We start from the raw sequence: 18116 nt of genomic DNA, 5'->3' as shown, positions 1-18116 counted from the left end.
CCTCTGGATAACAGTTTCAGTTTTATACAGTGGTGTTGCTGTTTTGCATATAATCTATTTCCAAAATATCTCATTTTAAGATGCAACTATGTAAATAGTTAGATGTTCAGATGTAACACCTAATAAAATGTGGCATTCAACGTGGCATTTGAAAGCCCTAAAATTCAGCACGATGAGGGACTTTATGGGAAATAGTTGAGATGAGAGGTGATGTCTTATCACACTGACCTGATAACAATTCATCAAACTCTCTCTCTGCCATTCTCAGTCTGTATAAGAGTGCTGCTGTAGAAGCAGGAAGGTTCCTAACGGAGGGAAATAACCTGGAAGTGTCGGCCTCGACAAAGGCTGTTTGAATTCTCTAAATGCTAAGGAAAGGTGCTTCAGTGGTTGCTTTCTCATCACCTTTAGCATAGGAACACTGGACACCATTTAAAAAAGAAGGAAAGGAGAAAATACAGCCCCACAATTCCTTGTGAGAGCTAGATTCAAACCAATGCACCATTCGGCAAGATGCTATTATTTCACACATTCACATACTCACTGGACAAATACGAGTCGACAGGGACAACAATTTCATTTCACTTTATTTGTATTTATTTCAAACATGTAGCAAAAGCAAAAACAAGAATAACTAATAAAATAAACTATAGCAAACTATCAAACAAATTGTCATGAAAACAATTATTTAACATAAATATTAGGAGAGGGAAGAATATAGTAATATGGTCCTATAACTCTTCTCTACAACACAAACAATTCAATATCAATATTCAGCATATGCACTTCTGTGACTGTTAGCACACCGGGTTGTCCACATTAAAGATTAAATTATTTTTTACTCACCCACAGCAGGGAGGGTTACAGCAGCAAAGGGAATCAGTTAAAAAGGATAGAAAGGCCGATAATAAATAATTAAATAGTACAAAAGCAAGATGTAGCAAATATTGATACTGATACTATGAGTGGATAGTCAGTTTTGGTGTGTGCAGTCTACTGGCAGCAGTGTTGATTGTAAAATGTAAAATGTGAGATGAGGTAAAAGTAATAAATGGACCAAAATGAACCTTTCCCTGTGGACCATGTTCCTGAGATGAGCCTTTAAAACCTGGAGCCACATCAGGCTCATCAGCTGTTAATGTCCTCCAAGACTATAGCAAAGGGCAAACATCCCTACCGGATGGGATCACTACTGTTGTCTTTGATTGTTGGTGTATTGAAGTTTTCATTCAGACCTCACCACACTACTTCTTCAGCTCTCCACAATGGACATCAACTCCACCAAAGGATGGCATCGTAGCTCAAACCCTACAGGGTACACATCACATGCCTCTGGCCTTCATCCACTGTGAGGTGACAGCAAACTGGTAGCACTTTCATTGCCCTGGTCTCCTGCAGCGAAGTGATTACTGTGTATGTAGTAATAGATCCCCCGTGCCCAGCTGCCCTTATGTCTGGCCCCCCACTGTTGGCCATCCTCCTTCCTGCTGAGTCGGTGATCTGATGCTGTGAGAGAAAACCACCCTTTTTTCTGATAAAGTTGTGTCATGTACCTCCACCTCCTGCCTCACCTGCTATAGCCATTGCTTATTTAGTTGGCTTACTCTATGTTGAAGAAGTTGCTGAAAAAAAGTTACAAGTGGCACATGCTCTATTTTGGATGTAGCCAAGTTCTAGTATTTTTTTGTCTAACAAATCAGCTACTGAGGAGTTTGAGTTCAAAGCAGCAAAGCAACAGCTATTTTCAACCCGGGGGAGTGTTCACTTTAGATGTAGAGTAGAGAAGATCTTTGTGTTTGACAGTACACAATGTTATTGGTAAGAATAGTCTTCCATGTGTCAGTGATCACAAACACCTCCCACACAGGTGGAGACGTGACCTGCCTGACGTGAGAATGTGGGAGTGTGGCCTTCGGGGTTAAGTCGTAACGACACCCAGCTTTACCTGAGAGGGGTGTCCTTGGTCCTGTAGCACTTCAGCTTAGTGGCAAGATGTGTTTGCAAGTAACAGCCACTGGAACCCAGCAGCCTCCGTCAACAAGGTGGTGCGTCGGACACCTGAAACTAAACATCTCAGGACACACCAACATTGGAAAACTTAACCATTGTACAACTCGTCCACACGTACCAAAACTCTTTTTTTCCTCGTTTTCCTTGGCGTCGTTTTACGAAAATCTGCATCCAAACGAATCCAACGAAACGGCGTCCCATATGCCACTTTTCCCTAATAATTTAAATGACTGGAGGTGGGAGTTAATGAAAGCAGGAAAGTCAAATTCTTAACCCAACTAATTTGCCGATTTCAATTTAAGCTAGCTGACTCTGAATTGAAATTGTTGGCTGGTGGGCCCTTAGCTGATATAAAGTTACAAATATGCCTTGACCAAGAAATCTGCTTTACTTTCCCTTCCATATTTCAGATTCTGTTCTGGGGAAAACAGATGAGGCTGACAGTCTCTCGTGCTGGTACCCTCATATACAGAAATTACTAAGCTGAAGGGAGAAATCCATGGAACATTTCTTCAGTGCTGGGCAGCACTGTCACTGGTTCCTGTGTGTGAAGGACAGGATGAATGTATCGGATAGACTAATAATAGTTCACAAGCACAGACCAGCATTTTGAGGGATAAGATAACTGAATTTTTGCAATGTGTCTTTTCTCCAAGTTCATTAATCAGGATTCATCTCAAGTCTTGCACAATTTAGTGAGCCAAGGTACGAGTAGAGCTGGGATCCGAGAACAAATGTGACACCGTCACTATCATCATCTGCGTGAAGCATAATCAATAGGAATAATTAATTTCACAAGCATAATTGAAGCCACGCGCCAACGTGTTCAGCATGTTGGAAACAATATAAATGATTATATTTCTGTTCAACTTTTTTTCCGTCAAGCTACAGGAACTTTAACTGTGCCGATTGTCTAGACAATGGCAAAGCCAACACATCCACTAAGTCGTGTTGCCGTGGAAACAAAAGGCCTGCTGAAAAGCCAAGAGTGAATAATCTATGAGATGTGGGGAAGGTATTGGAGGGGAGGTCTATGTGGGCTGAAGCATGAAGGTGTGTGTGTGTGTGTGTGTGTGTGTGTGTGTGTGTGTGTGTGTGTGTGTGTGTGTGTGTGTGTGTGTGTGTGTGTGTGTGTGTGTGTGTGTGTGTGTGTGTGTGTTCAACACCAGCAGAATTGAGCTGGTGTGCTCTTCCCTCACCTTTTTGACCCCTCCCTGTCTGCTCTAAAACTCCCTTCATTATCGCTGTGAGCAGTCTCCACAGGAGCTTCAAAAATAAACATCACATCTTCTTTTTATCCGTGCCGAGCGTTGCATCACAACACTCGGGGTGGACTCCAAATGTGAAAGTTGAGACTCGCCATGGGAATGCTCAGCAGGTACCACCACACCCTTTTATTTACTGCCCACTTCCTGCTGGGTAATGGTCTGTCCCATCCACTTACCCCCTGCACACACCTCATCCAATCCGTCATTGTACAAACTTGCATTTTTCTCCCCCCCTTCCCTGCCATTGCTGATAGTCAAGTCAAGAGACCTTTATTGTCCCCGGGGGGCAATTTGTAGTGCAGCCAGCAGCAGAAAACAGTAAAATGCACATTAGTGACACAAATAATGACAGGAAGCTAATAATTAAAAGAGATTGAATACACAACAACAACAACAAGAACATGGATGACACGGGACAACAACTAATCATCAATCCAACAAACAAAGTGCAACAGTGCCACACTGGATAAAAACAAAGCGTTAAAGTGACCACAGTGCTATCAGTTGTTAAGGCCAATGGCCACTGGAGGCCAGGATTTTTTAAATCCGTCAGTCCTGCATCTTGGCACATGAAATCTGCGTCTAGCTGGAAGCAGTTTAAATGCAGATGCTAGAGGATGGCTAGGGTCAGACAGGACAAGATATGATGATATGATGTTTAGATATTAAACAGAGTTTGGTCATAAAATGCCCTTACCCAAGACCATTTGTGTAGTGTGTGAGCCCGTTGTGTCTGCATCGTCATCAAGAGAAGTTCATCTAAACAAAGAGACATTTATTTCAGTAAATTTGTTTGAAACCGACATAAATATGTACTTTAACAGGACCCTTCAGAGAAAAGACATGAAATTACTATTCACTATAATCACCTAATTCTGCAGTTCCCCTCAGCTAAATTAAGTACTAAAACGTCTTTCAGCTCTGTTTTGGTTTTACAGAGTCAACAGTAGACGATGTTGGCGAATAGCTGGCGAACATAGTAGCAGTTATATTATTTGTTGAAATAATGGTATGGTTGCTCTCTGTCCATCTGTGTTTTCAAGTCCGTTCTTGGCGAGTCTGTCACCACCAACAGTGTTGGATCAGTTTGATCTACAGGATGTTTTGCTGCCACCAAGGAAATAAATGATGAGTGAAAACTAGTCCAAAGCTTTCCCCGTAGAAACAGACTGAATCATCCGTCAAGCAGCCAAGAGTTATCACTACCGCAGATGACGAGGTGCTCCAACAGATAGATAGACAAATGCTAACTGTCAGAGAAAAATAACTTGGCCCGCTTCAAGAGCCCGACAGGACAACAGTGTGCGAGTAGTTATGTGGCTACTATAGAGAAAATGTGTTATGTACTTTCAGCATTGAAAATATTTCAAGCTGGACGACTCCCGACCAACATGATACATCCGTGTCGCATTTACAGCTCGTTCTGCTGCCACCAAGTGGCAAAAAAGGTCAGTAACTAACATTTTAATAGCTCTCAATCATCTCTGACAGCATCTTTTTACATCCCTTTTGATTTTCATCAGCAAATGTTGAATGCTTTAGAAGTAGGTTTTTGATGTTTGTTGATTTGTGAAGAAACGTTGCGATGCCAAACAGATGTGGGGGGAGGATTCAAACTCAATGCCAAAATGTCTGTTGTGTTTTGCCTGTCTTAAATTATTTTAATCACATTACATGAATCACGATGCCCCATGCTAACGTGGGCTTCTAATCTCCAAAACCAGGCGGGAGTAGTCCTTCGAACAACTTAAAAAAAAAACAACAAAAAAAACACAGAAGCTCACACCGTGAAAGAAAACATTTTAGGAGTAATAGCAGTCGCAACCTTTACTCTCAGCGTCAAATAAACTGAAGAGCTGTGGTTTTGGTTGTGCTTTAACCTACCAATTCCTCATTAGCATTTAATATGAAAAGGAGTAAGCATTAACATTTCAACATCTTCCGGCACACAGAACATTTCTTCTACTAGGTTAAAATCTCATTTGAATCCAATTATGCCTTTGCCATTTGATTCAAGTGTTGAACAGCTTACCATTCAAGTGTAACGGGAGTAATGAGCTGAAGCATCCCTTGTTGCAGATGTAGGATATTCCATAGCATGTAAACAATCCTGCATACCATCGTTTTCCTGTATTGACAAATTCACAGAGAACTTACAGTGTAATTCTTGCCTACATTCTGTCCAGAGGTCACACGTGGTCTTTTGTTGTCATAACAGATAAGGTCACGAGTTTAACTAAAAGGGGAGAAATACAACCTCAGTGTCTTTCTTAAAACGCTTTCCTCAGCTCTGCCTTCTGCATGACTAGATGGAATAATATGTCTCGATAACCTGCTCCCCTTAGGCTGTAACTCCTTTCCATCACCAAATAGAGCAATATACCAATACATTTTTGTGCGATGACAAAAGGAGTAGAATGATGCGTGCGTGACATTATTTGTTTCTCCTTTCACAGCAAAGAGAATTTAAAAAATAATAAAAAGAGCTCCAGGCTGCAAACCCACCCAGAGAAATCAATTTGCAGGTTCATTCTAACCCGAGACTTATTGAACTCCCATACGGAATAATTTCTTCGGGTAATACCGAGGCAGTGTCTCAAAGAAAAACACGAGTTGGATTTTTCAACCACAAATGAAAAATTAAACAGAATGTACAGCCTAAGAAAAAGAACAAATTGATTATACCCTTTCGGAATCAATGAGAAGTATTCAGCTACAAAATGGAGCACATTAAAGCTTGATGGTCTTTAGTTTCAGATAAAGTCTCTCTCCCATGGACAGGTTTCAACTTTCAAGTTGCAAACTGCTCGGTACATGGTTGATTTGGCTTATCGCAGCTCTGGGGGGGATTTCAGACATCGCACTTTATCTCCGTGTGAAAAGGTCAGGCAGCATCCATTACACAGAGTCAACATGTGAACCATGAAAGATGAGTTTCAGCTAGTAAAAAGGTTTACTTTTTCCACTGCATGTATGGCAAGAGTCCTTTTGTATAATGCCCAGTGCTTATACTGTACTCTCTGTTAAAAGGGACTCATAAATAACCTGCAAACATTAATGACTACACGTAGGAAAACAGTAGAGCAAAGGTCACTCGGTCTGGAACATTTGCAGAAAAACTGGTGAAGTTAAAGCAAAGTGAATGGCAGTGATGGGGGGATGCTCTCAGCTATTCAGTACACAGTCTTTTCAAGAACAGCTTTTGCCATGATTGCTGTGGATTTGAGTTCAATTTGGTGTAAGTATAGTTTCTCAGGTAACATGTAACTATGAACTGAAACCTAAAAAAAAAAAAAAGGTACTATATATCCAAAACTAATTTGACGTCTCTTTATATGAAGTTTAATCGTCAGTAGATTTACAAAGCTGCTGATTGATTCACATCCGACGTCGCCACGGATGGATTACTGAATGGGCACAGACCCAGGGGTGCCCCTGGCCTTCACCTTCAAGACGTCACTCAAAGAAACTCAATATGACCACAGAGAGACTGGCAACGATGTTGAAAAGGGGCAAAACAACCACTAAGCACCAAGCCGTCTGCCCACGTAGCAGCAGCGATGCACTCGGAAGTGTGTGGCGTTTCCATTACTTGAACACAACATAAACATTAAAAGGTTTTCTCATGTGTGTCTCTGGCAACAGAGAAGCGGCTGGGGATCAGCAATGCACTCTGCTGTGTTATCACCAGCGACCCCTACCAGCCAGGGGCCGTTTAAGAGTAGTGAGTGAGGAGTCTGGGAGTCAATGGCAGTATAAAACAGCCAATAAAAATGGTGTTTAGAGAAAGTGTGAGCCACCGCAACCGCAGGAGGTCCCTGAGCATGCAGCCATAACTGGTCACCCAAAATATAATGCTGTTTGCTGTAGCTGAATGCAAGATTAGCAGTGTACAGACACAGAGTTGCACTCATTTACGGATGCACACTCTCCTGGCAGAGATACTACAGCTACTCCTATTCATGAAAGTAGTATAACAGGAGAAGATACGTTTGTATACTATACACTACTAATACTATTTAGTATACTAGTTACACACTATGTTATTAGAATAAGGAAGTGTTGCTTTGCAACAGAACTAACGTGTTATCATGCTAGCATCTCTTAATTGCCCGTTGTCGGCAGTAGCAGGGTTACTAGCTTGGTGGAAGGGGCTCTGGTTTCAGCAGCTTAGCTCTGTTAATGGCAATGTTTTTTTATATTTAAAACAAAATGTGATAGCTATTGGATTAAAATGGTGGAAAACCAAATGACTCACGTGGAAATCCCAAGAGCCAATGCCGCTACTGGGGCTAGCAATGAATCACTGCTCAATCAATACAGCAATAAAAATGAATGACTCACTATGTGTTTAAATGGCTCAGTAATCACCTGGTTCACATTAATCTGTGCATTACATGAGGTGAAGTCGTCCAGTCGAGGGAGTGTTAGCCAGTCAGGGAAAGACTCAAAGGCAGATAGTGGAGGCAGATAATGACAGTTCAATGATTTATTGCTGAAGATACAAATAATCTTACAGACAGGTGGGTTGACGGGCAGGTGCAGATAGGCTGGTTAGAAAGCAGGTACAGGTAGCACAGAAGCAAAGAAACGTCAACAATGTGACAGCTGACTGGGGAAAGGTAGTAGTATATGTGCAGCAGGGCTTACAGGTCCGCTCTGATGAGGTGGTTGCCGGGCAGATGGGCGTGGCAGGAAGTGGAGTAAAAGGAAAGTCTGAAGCCATCTTGTGGACAGGTTAAGAACGAAGGGGTCTGGGGAAGTCTGAGGCAAACATCGTGACTTTTAGCAGAAATTGATCACTTTATCCATGTGCCTCGTCTTAAATAGACCGACACGGAAAAAAAAACTCCACAGGCCAAAGCAGACGCCACGGACCCTCAAATCCTTGTGCAAATGGCCCGCATACGGAGCTGAACAAATCATCGATTTCATCAGGAATGTTCTGCCTCGCTTATTATTGATTTTGCAATGCACTAGTTGTAGTACACAATACGTAGTTCTATCTCATTATTGTGGAGTGCGTGCATCATTAGGCCTCCTCAAAAAAGGTAGAACTCGTCCTGCTCCATGCTGCTTTTGTATGAAAGGCAGGAGCGAAGGTCAGTCTTTGTCCCCGACTTCTTAAGGAAAACAAACTGACTTGTGTATTGATTACACTATTAAAATTGATTTTCTCAAAATATGCTGAAATACCGCCTATGGAGGCTCTGTAACTCTCTCTGCTGGGTTAGCTGCTCCGAAGATCATTAGTAATAATATTTCAAACGTAATCACTAGGATACTATTATTGAAAACCATTTTCAAATTGGCAAGAGAATATCATAATTAGGCACATTATTTCCAGAACAGAAATGTGACAAATGTTTATGGCTGAGCACGAGAGCAGAGGATATTTGAAGTTCTTTTTTCTCTCAGAAAAAAATCACAATACTTGTGATTTACTTGGTGCTTCTTTGATTCAAACTATTTAGCTATAAGGCAGTGAAAATGTATTTGATGAATAATTTATTATGAACGTTTTTGATCAAAATGACTTGCCCCCAGTCTGCCTCTGCAAGGGAGGTGCAGAGAAGCAGAAAGTCAAAGTGATGATTTCTACATTTGAAAGCAAATTAATTCCCTGTTTTATGCGTCATGTCAAATAATTCACTGGCAGACGGAGAATCACTAAAGGACAGAAAATAAATAACTACAAATTAGCTGGTTAAATATATGTAAACAAAGAATGCATGTCGGTCTTAATGTGATGGGATAGAGAGCGTGCAGCTGCTGCAACATGAAACCTTTTGTCAACGAGTATTCACATTAAAAGCACAATACACTTATAACTTTCTAATTACATTTTGACAAGAATGAACTATTGAGAATCTAATTAAAGATACAATTCAGTTTTGAATCATCATACAACTCAATGGTGTGTTCTTACTCATCACAATGTAATTAAAAATATCTCGTTATTAGAAATAATTTGCTAAATGTTAAATCCAAAGTCTATATGGTGCGTCTTGGTGGTGTGTTAACGATTCACCTGACTGAAATTCTGCTGCATGTCATTCACCCTCTCACCCCAAAAAAAAGAGAAAAAAGTCTGTATATTGATTTTATATTTGAAACATGTGGCAATAAATAATAATTAGAGATCTATTTTGGACACCATGTAATTATGATTAGTCAAAATACATTTGCCAGAAACATAATTGGACCGTCAGGTAAAACCTTGTACTATATAATAGCTAATAACGAAGCCCTACAAAGGACACTGAAACCCCAAAATCAACGGAGAATGTGAAATCAATCTTCATCTCGTTGCTTAAACTGTATTGTAAAAAATTTAATAAATAACTACAAAATAATAATCAACTGAACTAAATATCGGTTAAACTAATATACAGGTCATATTGTGAGCTAATTTCCAAAAGCCACTTCTCAGTTTCTCAGCGACACAAGGACCTAATTAAAGTAGCAACATCAGCACACGGCTCATTCCCCCGCCGGCACATAAACAACTTAAGCAGCTAATTACCAGACAAAGGATTTCCCACTGAGGCTCTGTGGGTCATACAGTGTTGCATTTATGGAGGCACAACATTTTGATGACATTTGATTGTGCTGCCACCTATCCCTATAGATCAGGGGTGTCAAACTGATCCAGTAAAGGGCCGTGTGGCTGCAGGTTTTCATTCCAACCAAGCAAGAACACACCTGACTTGACTTATTCACCTACCTGATTTGCCTTCACACCTTGATTGGTTGGATCAGGTGTGTTCTTGCTTGGTTGGAATGAAAACCTGCAGCCACACGGCTCTTTACTGGATCAGTTTGACACCCCTGCTATAGATCAATACAGTAATGCAACTTCTTGGCAAGAACTACTACAGAGCGCTCCCTTTCATTGCATCCCCATAACCTACACACACACTTCATAACCAAGTTCCCAACAACGTTCCCAGCTCTTCAATCATGCGACGCTGGTCGAAGACGGCGACATGATGGATGGATGTCAGAGCTGTGGGGAGCCATAAATCAGGCAGAAAAATACCAGCTGCCCATATGTCAACAATGGCAATTAACCAGTGTACAGATAGAGGCTGGCTGCTTTTACATGCAGCGCCGCTGAAATACAACGGGTCTATCACGACGGTGGGCCAGATCCCATTTTAACAAAGAGAAACTGTGTATTCAAGTGAGCTGGATCGGTCAATCCATCAGCAGGGGTGTGAGTCTAATCGAAATCTGACATTTAGAGCCCCGACGCCTTTGCTCGCTGGCACTGATATGAACTATAACAAGTGACAAAGTGTTTGCATCGGGCCCGTGCCCCAGTGAAGCCTCCGATAATGTTTAGGGTTGAAATAGGCACCCGTGACATTTCGCTGAAAGGTCAGGTTTTGTGTTTGGTTTAAGCTCCCTCTACATACAGCCGGCATTGGGGATGAGGATTATTGTCATGATCTAGGTTTGTGCCAACTCATGAATGCTGCCTCGTTTGTTTAGACTCCTCTCAATACGAGGACAAAGCAGTCGTGCACAGCAGCGACAGAGTGACGGGACAGGAGCGCGATCACAGGAGGGTTTAACGGAGGCAGTCTGCCGATTCAAAGAACGCCACCTCCGTGAAGTTTAAACTCTTTAGTGGCTCTGTACAAACTTTCAAAAAGCTGGATGGTTAGCAAATATGCAGCTGCCTCCTTAAAGTATTACAAGAAATACAAAACATCACTCTCTCTGCATGTGCGAGAAGATCGCTGACAATTTCACAAGGAAAAAGATTAATTTAGTTCTGTAAGCAGGGTGTCCGTTAGCAGCTAATTTAAGAGAAATATGTTTTTATATAGTTCTACACCAGACAAATTACCGTCTCGGATCTGCAGCTAATAAAAAGCATGAAGGGACGTTTGTGTGCACAATCCTACATTATTGCTGATGCCGTGTGTCGCATTTTGGATTAGGCTCCTCCTCAAGGAACAGTGGGGTAAATTGGGCCACTTTATTTCCTTCCTACTGTCTGTTGGAGAGAGAATGCAAATACTGTAGATATCCTCCTGGGTATTGGCTGGTTTTTCCACATACAATTAAGAGTCTTGCAGGGAGATCTGGTTGTATTTTGGACACAAGAGATGTTGCTTATCATATTGTTTGGCTGCTGCAACTAGTGTTTTTGTCAATGTCCAGTGGAATCCATCTAAATTCATGGATTCATTGATTTTTTTAGACAAACTGAGGGATTGGGTGCAAGTTAAGACCATTCCCCTACTTTTTGAGCCAGATAATAATTTATAGCTCATAAAAAGTTGACTCTTGCAGATGGTTTTCAGAGGACAGTGATGTGGCGGTTATTTGATTAACTGCAACTTTGTTTTTAATATGGAAATAAATTACACTTTTTTACGTGTTTATTTATGTGGAGGTAGAATCACTCTATATATGAAATAATGAGTAATACATTTTTGTAGATATGCAGCCGATGTGGTGACAAAGAACGGAGACTCACACACAGGAATCAGGAATAACTCACCAGCCTCAGTTTTCATGCAGGTAAAGGCCATGCAGTCAGTCAGTGATGTAAAGTTAACACAAACAAAAAAAAACCTTGACAGGGCAGCAAAATCTAGGCAGTCTTGGAAACAAAAACAGGCAACTGGCAAAGACAGGCGCCCTACACAATGAAAACATGCTGGGCCTCTTGACATAAATGCTGAGGCAACCTGGCAGAGTGTGAGCAGGTGGGTATATACTGGCTGGCTAATTAGTGATGAGGTGCAGGTGTGGTGAGAACAGTGGCAGGAAACTGAAGCTGGAGTCAATGAACAGAGTGAGCGAAAAACAAAATAAAACAGGAAGTGAGCGTTCGGTCCAGACAGGTCAGACAGGTCTGTCTTGTTAGTAGGGGGACTCAGAGACACACATTTAATGGTTTATGCAAAGTTTAAGCTCATTTTGAAAATGAATAAATCTCCTGCTGTCTGCCAAGGTAATACATTTAGCCAGCGCAGGAATACTGTACACTTTACAGGGAGTGGGGGAACAGGTGCTGAGTCGGGGCCCAGCAGGTCATTTTTGCCTAGCGGGTTAAATTGAATAAGTATTTTTGAGAGTAAGTGCATAAAATATAAACCTGAAGCCAGCAGGTGGTTAGCTTAGTCTAGCTCATCTACATCTAAATTTTCTCCAGTTTATATATCTCTTTTTTTTTATTCATATGCCGGAATATGAGTGTTTTAAATGGAACAGGAAAACAACAGAATGTGTATGAATGATGTCATTTTTCAGTTGTTTTTGATGATTCGGTGTTATGGGAAATCACAGGACAAGATCATTACTCTGTCATATCATGTCAGCTGATTTCATGCTTTAACAGCCTAACAGCGGACCATAACCGCTTCCTGGTTTGTAGCGAGGCCCTATTGGTCGGTTACCTACGCATTTTGATTCTATTGGTCCGGAGTTACGTCGATCATCCGGGGAAGTGGAGGGGGCGGTGCTGGACGCGTTTTAAACGAGGAAATAGAGACACATATAAACAACAGAGTGGCTTATTGTGGTTGCTGAGCGCAAAATGTCGAGTTTGAAAGTGGGAATGCGCGGAGCCGTGAGTGTCCTCGCGCTCGTCGTTCTAATGAGCCCAGCTGCTGACGCGCTGGACAATGGTCTCGCGCTGAAACCCACCATGGGCTGGCTGCACTGGGAGAGGTTCATGTGTAACACCGACTGTGACGGGGACCCCGACAACTGCATCAGGTAGGAGACATCAGAGCTGCGGGGACCCGGTAGTAGTCACGTCACACTCACATGCTCTTCTAAGAGAAATAATGAAATAAATAGATAGTCCTCCTTCAAACACCTGGTTTATAAACATGTATTATCAAAAAGTGATTCAACATGTATGAAAGGTGTGTAATGTAGGCCTACTATATACATACAGGAGTCAGGATCCAACGCTCTCCTATTGTTGTAATTATGAGATCTTTATTTCATAATTGAGAAAGAAAGATGAGAAACACGTGGTTTTAAAAGGAGTGGACATTTGATAACAACGTTAATATAATGAAGCCGCCTGATTTCATTTACTTTAATTTGTTCTTTTGGTTTGAGGCGCAGAGAAATAATTATGTGAAATGTAATAAACTCAACACACAAAGGAGTGTCTGAACAAAGAAAGAAGTCTGCACACATTCCATAGGAGTTCATGAATATGGAGGGATGAAGAGGGGAAACACTGACGGAAACACTGGAAACACCTGTCAGGATTATAAGTCATTACAAAGGCTGCAGCTAATGCTTGTTTTCATTATTGATGCATCTGCTAATTACCTTGTCTTGATTAACTAATTAATCATTTATTCTATTAAAAGAGAAATCAAAAGCGATTCCCATCACGTGTGTCCGGATCCCACAATGACGCCTACATATCGGTATTCAGTTGACCATCATATAAGACAAAGAAAACGCAGCAAATCCTCAAATTTGAGAAGCTGGAACCAGCAAATGTTTGGCCCTTAATCAAGCAGCAAACAAACAAAAAGTGATGTGGGAGACAGCCCTGTGCCAGTAAACGCTCCAAAGCGTGCGGTGAGGAAATATGACCCTGAATGCTTTAAATGTGGATTCATAATAACAGGTGATGGGTGAGATTAAACAGAATAATTACTTCCGTTGTTAGCCGACTGTCGCACCGCACACATTTACAGCCCAGTTTATTTGTTATTATTTTTTAACAATCATAAGTGGGCCTTAATTTACAAAAGGTTGCGAGCCCCTGGTTTCGAGCAGCCTGCTGGTTGAGTTGTTATCGTGTAATATCCGTCAACAACAGAGAAGCTGGCGTTGGTTTTCCTGAGAGTAAGCATGTATTCGTGTCTGCCATATTGCTTCTGCACATGACATTGAACACTGGCACCTTAACTGATACCGTGGGCCCCGCCTGTCTCCTCCTGTCACCCGGCAGTGAGCGTCTGTACATGCAGATGGCAGATGTGATGGTGAAGGAGGGCTGGAAAGACGCCGGCTACGAGTACGTCTGCATTGATGACTGCTGGCCCTCCCACCACCGCGATGCCCAGGGCCGCCTGCAGGCAGACCCAAAAAGGTTCCCTGGGGGTATCAAGAAACTGGCCGCCTATGTGAGTAGTATAAAAGAGGCTTGGAGACTGGATGTGAATATACTATTAATGCCATAATTCCTCCACGGGGATCAAAGAGGGAGGGCTTCAGGTAGACTTAAGGAAAGCGAGAAATACTTTAGTTTCAGTTAGTTCACCGGCTGGAAAGGGCAAACTGAGGGCTTGAACTTCTGGGATGTGACTAGTATTCTAGTTTCCAGTCTATGGGCGTCATTATGAATAGCAATGTCAAACTATGTCTCTTTAACACATACAGTATTTGGGGTGCAATGTCAACGAATCTGTGGTGCAATGCGTCTAAGTATGGAAATCCTTGACAAATTAAGAAGTTTGGGAAATCCTGATAACTGGAGAAGTAAAAGTGATTACACCGTCGGATTACACATTCATTATACATCCTTCTGAGCTGACCTCAGGGGGAAAGGACCACATGTAGAACCCTGGTCTCAGATTGCATACCGGTCTAGATTCAGCCCCCGGAGAACCAGGGGAGATACGTCGGCACATATTGTCTTGTGTAGGAGTATGCTGTCCTTCACCCTATTTGCTACAGTCACAACCCTCTTGAGTTGGAGACACTGTGACAGGCTGATTCCCACACAGGCAGCTTAAAAGTGATGTTCACCAGGAAAGATATATTTGGGCCCAATCAAGCAGAGCTGTGTCCTGTGACAGAGGCATTGAAGATCTTAGCTGTGCAAACATCGCCACCTGCAGGCAAATATCCAAATATCCATACCCTGGAGGACATGAAGGTGGGCTGCACACTGTTAAAATAAATAGTTTTTTTTGATGATCGTACACATTTTGAAGATCGTACGCATCAAAAAGTTGCCTTAAAAAATAATGAAACTGTTTATTCTGAGCCTTGCTGTGTGCAGACCTCCTTGTTGTTTTTTTGAGTATCTTTTCCTGGACGTGTGCACACTTCCTTATATGCTGAGCATAACTTGTAAACCAAATGAATGAATTCAAACGTCTGTCTGTGTAAAGGTCCATTCTAAAGGGCTGAAGCTGGGTATCTACGCAGATGTAGGGAAGAAAACCTGTGCTGGATATCCTGGCAGTCTTGGTTCCTATGAAACCGATGCTCAGACTTTTGCTGACTGGGATGTGGATCTGCTCAAATTTGACGGCTGCTATCTGGACTGGACCTTGCTGGGAGAAGGTAAGCTTTTAATTCTTGAGTATGAATTACAATGATTGAACATGGCGATGCCGGTCCACACATAAGCCACAACATCCTCTCTGAAGCTGCTTTGTACTTCCCCTAAAGCAAATGTAAACTAATACAGCCCATTGTTTGTAGATACACATTAAATTATATCTTTAGCAATCTGAGTTAATTCTTTGGGTCTGCTGGTATTCAGAACTTCCACAGAGCCAATAGACAAGCTATTTTATGGGGTTTAATCTAACACTATGATTCATTCGGGTTAAGGTTATGTGAACATGTCAAAAGCGCTGAACAAAACCGGAAGAAGTATCCTGTACTCCTGTGAGTGGCCTCTGTACGAATGGGCTTTCCAAAAGGTAAGAGTCAGAGCTGCTACAATGAGTTGATTCATCATTTTTCAGTAACTTTTTGGAAATGCTAATCATTCTCTGATTTTAGCTTCTCTATTGCAATAATTGTATCCTTTTTTTCCTCACATTACATAACATCACATTCATTTGTGACTTTTCTATTTTCACTATTTTCTAGAGTAAACAACTACTCAATTAATTGAGAAAATATTTGGTAGATTCATCAATTAATTAAGAAAATGCATCATCGCTTTCCTGGTTTATTTTTCAACCTTCTACCCACACAACAGTAAATACGAATATAAAAAAAATCTGTATTTATGACTGTCCTCTGCTTGATGACACGGTGCATCATGAGTTATACGACATAAAAGAGCATTTCTGTGCCTGCAGCCCAACTACACAGCCATTCGTGAGACTTGTAACCACTGGCGCAATTCCGCTGACGTGTACGACTCGTGGAGCTCTGTCAAGTCCATCTTGGACTGGACGGCTTCTCATCAAGACACCATCGTCCCCGCGGCCGGTCCCGGGGGCTGGAACGACCCCGATATGGTACGCTGCTCCACCCAAGCTCTTATACACTCCTCTATTTGACCTCAAACTAAGCATAACACCAGCGGCCTTCCAGCTGTTTTATTATCATTTCAAGATTCTATTGAATCTCACCAGTTCCTACATTCTGACAAAATGTGCACATTTAAAAAAGCCAACGTATTTGCTTTCTTGCAGAGCGATAGATGAGAAGAACGGTGCGACCACAGTTAATATGAAGTCAGAGCCAGCTGACAGTTCAGCACAATGTCGAACCATTCCTTTAAAATACACCAACTCTGTCCAAGCTCTTATATTTACATCATTGAAATTCTATGTAGATTATAGATGATGATATTGGACACGTTATGTTTCATAACAGAAGAAACTGTTAGATGAATCACCCCTATTGGTTCAGAGGAATTTATGGTTGTTTATAAAAACATGTACAAACAATACAACAACAAAAATCTCATTTTTCAGAAGGTTGTTTCCCTTATGCCCTTTTCATATTTAGCTCGTGATCGGGAACTTTGGCCTCAGTCATGACCAGCAGGAGTCTCAGATGGCATTATGGGCCATCATGGCAGCCCCTCTGCTCGTGTCTAATGATCTGAGGGACATCTGTCCTCGCTCCAAAATGCTACTGCAGAACAGACACATCATAGCCATCAGCCAGGACCCACTAGGCCAGCAAGGATACTGCACTGCCAAGGTGGGTGAGGTGTGACGCAAAGCAGCATCACCTCCTGGAATGACAGCTGTCACCATTTATAGTCTCTTTTAGAAATGCTAGTCTCCGTGGTCCCCTTGGGGGAGCCTCTGACACACATTTCCATAAAATAAATAACGTGGGTGATGATCATAATGGCAAATCAAAGTATGGAATTGTACATATTTGTTAAAATAACACATTCCTTGTTGTGCAGCTGGACAGTTTTGAAGTGTGGGAGAGGCCTCTGCTGAAGAACCGCCTGGCCATCGCTGTGATGAACAAACTGGAGACCGGAGGTCCCCGAGGGTTCGTCTTAAGAGTGGCGCCCGGCTGGAAGATCTGTGACCCCCAGTGTAACGTCACACAGATCCTGCCTCAGTACAAGGAAATGGGTGTTCAGACGCTACATTCCAGAATGGTTGTATCCGTCAACCCGTCGGGCACGACTCTACTGACCGTCACTGTGTGAGCCAACAGGATTTACAGGCAGGACCAGAGTGTCGAACGCAACATTTTGTAGTCCTAGGGTGGCCATGCTTCTTTATTCACCTACCCCATCGATTGAAGTGGAACATTTGATTTTGAACACTTTACCAAAAATGTCTAAATGTATCATCATCACAGGGCTGACAGACAAACCAGTCACATCACATCCAGCCCCTCTTGCGGTGAGAAGATTGTGCTAACCTCCACATGCTGCTGCTGCCTACATTTAAAAAAGGGAAGTTTTCTCATGGTCTATAGTTGCTGTCAGATAAAACTGTGATGATTACTGTGCACCTGCTACTTTTTATCATGTTGCATAAATCACTGGAACTAGTTTTTAACATGTAGTGAATTGTCTAGTCTTGGCTAAAGTAAATAATGAGACTAAGCTTGAAATTTGCACATGTGACATGCACACTGGAACAAAGACAAAGGAAAGGACCAAACTCCAAA

The 18116-nt window shown here is 41.9% G+C and overlaps 1 protein-coding gene across 1 annotated transcript; it reads left to right on the top strand.

Annotated features, from left to right (window-relative positions):
- Positions 1–12794: 12794 nt before the first annotated feature.
- On the top strand, positions 12795–18102 carry gla (galactosidase, alpha). Its single transcript, XM_084010118.1, has 7 exons — positions 12795–13019; positions 14227–14401; positions 15395–15569; positions 15843–15934; positions 16322–16483; positions 16980–17177; positions 17392–18102. The coding sequence occupies exons 1-7, from the start codon at positions 12838–12840 to the stop codon at positions 17644–17646; spliced, it is 1239 nt and encodes a 412-aa protein (XP_083866244.1). The 5' UTR covers positions 12795–12837; the 3' UTR covers positions 17647–18102.
- Positions 18103–18116: the final 14 nt, after the last annotated feature.

The sequence above is a fragment of the Eutrigla gurnardus genome (genome assembly GCF_963514095.1).
Source record: "Eutrigla gurnardus genome assembly, chromosome: 5".
NCBI classification, from domain to species: Eukaryota; Metazoa; Chordata; class Actinopteri; order Perciformes; family Triglidae; genus Eutrigla; species Eutrigla gurnardus.
This window is presented reverse-complemented; position numbering and strand designations above follow the sequence as displayed.

Coding starts and splice junctions, on each gene's coding strand:
- gla (XM_084010118.1), top strand. CDS start 12,838: ATGTCGAGTTTGAAAGTGGGAATGCGCGGAGCCGTGAGTGTCCTCGCG. Junction 16,484..16,979: donor GCTGGAACGACCCCGATATG/GTACGCTGCTCC, acceptor TTTCATATTTAG/CTCGTGATCGGGAACTTTGG. Junction 17,178..17,391: donor AAGGATACTGCACTGCCAAG/GTGGGTGAGGTG, acceptor CTTGTTGTGCAG/CTGGACAGTTTTGAAGTGTG.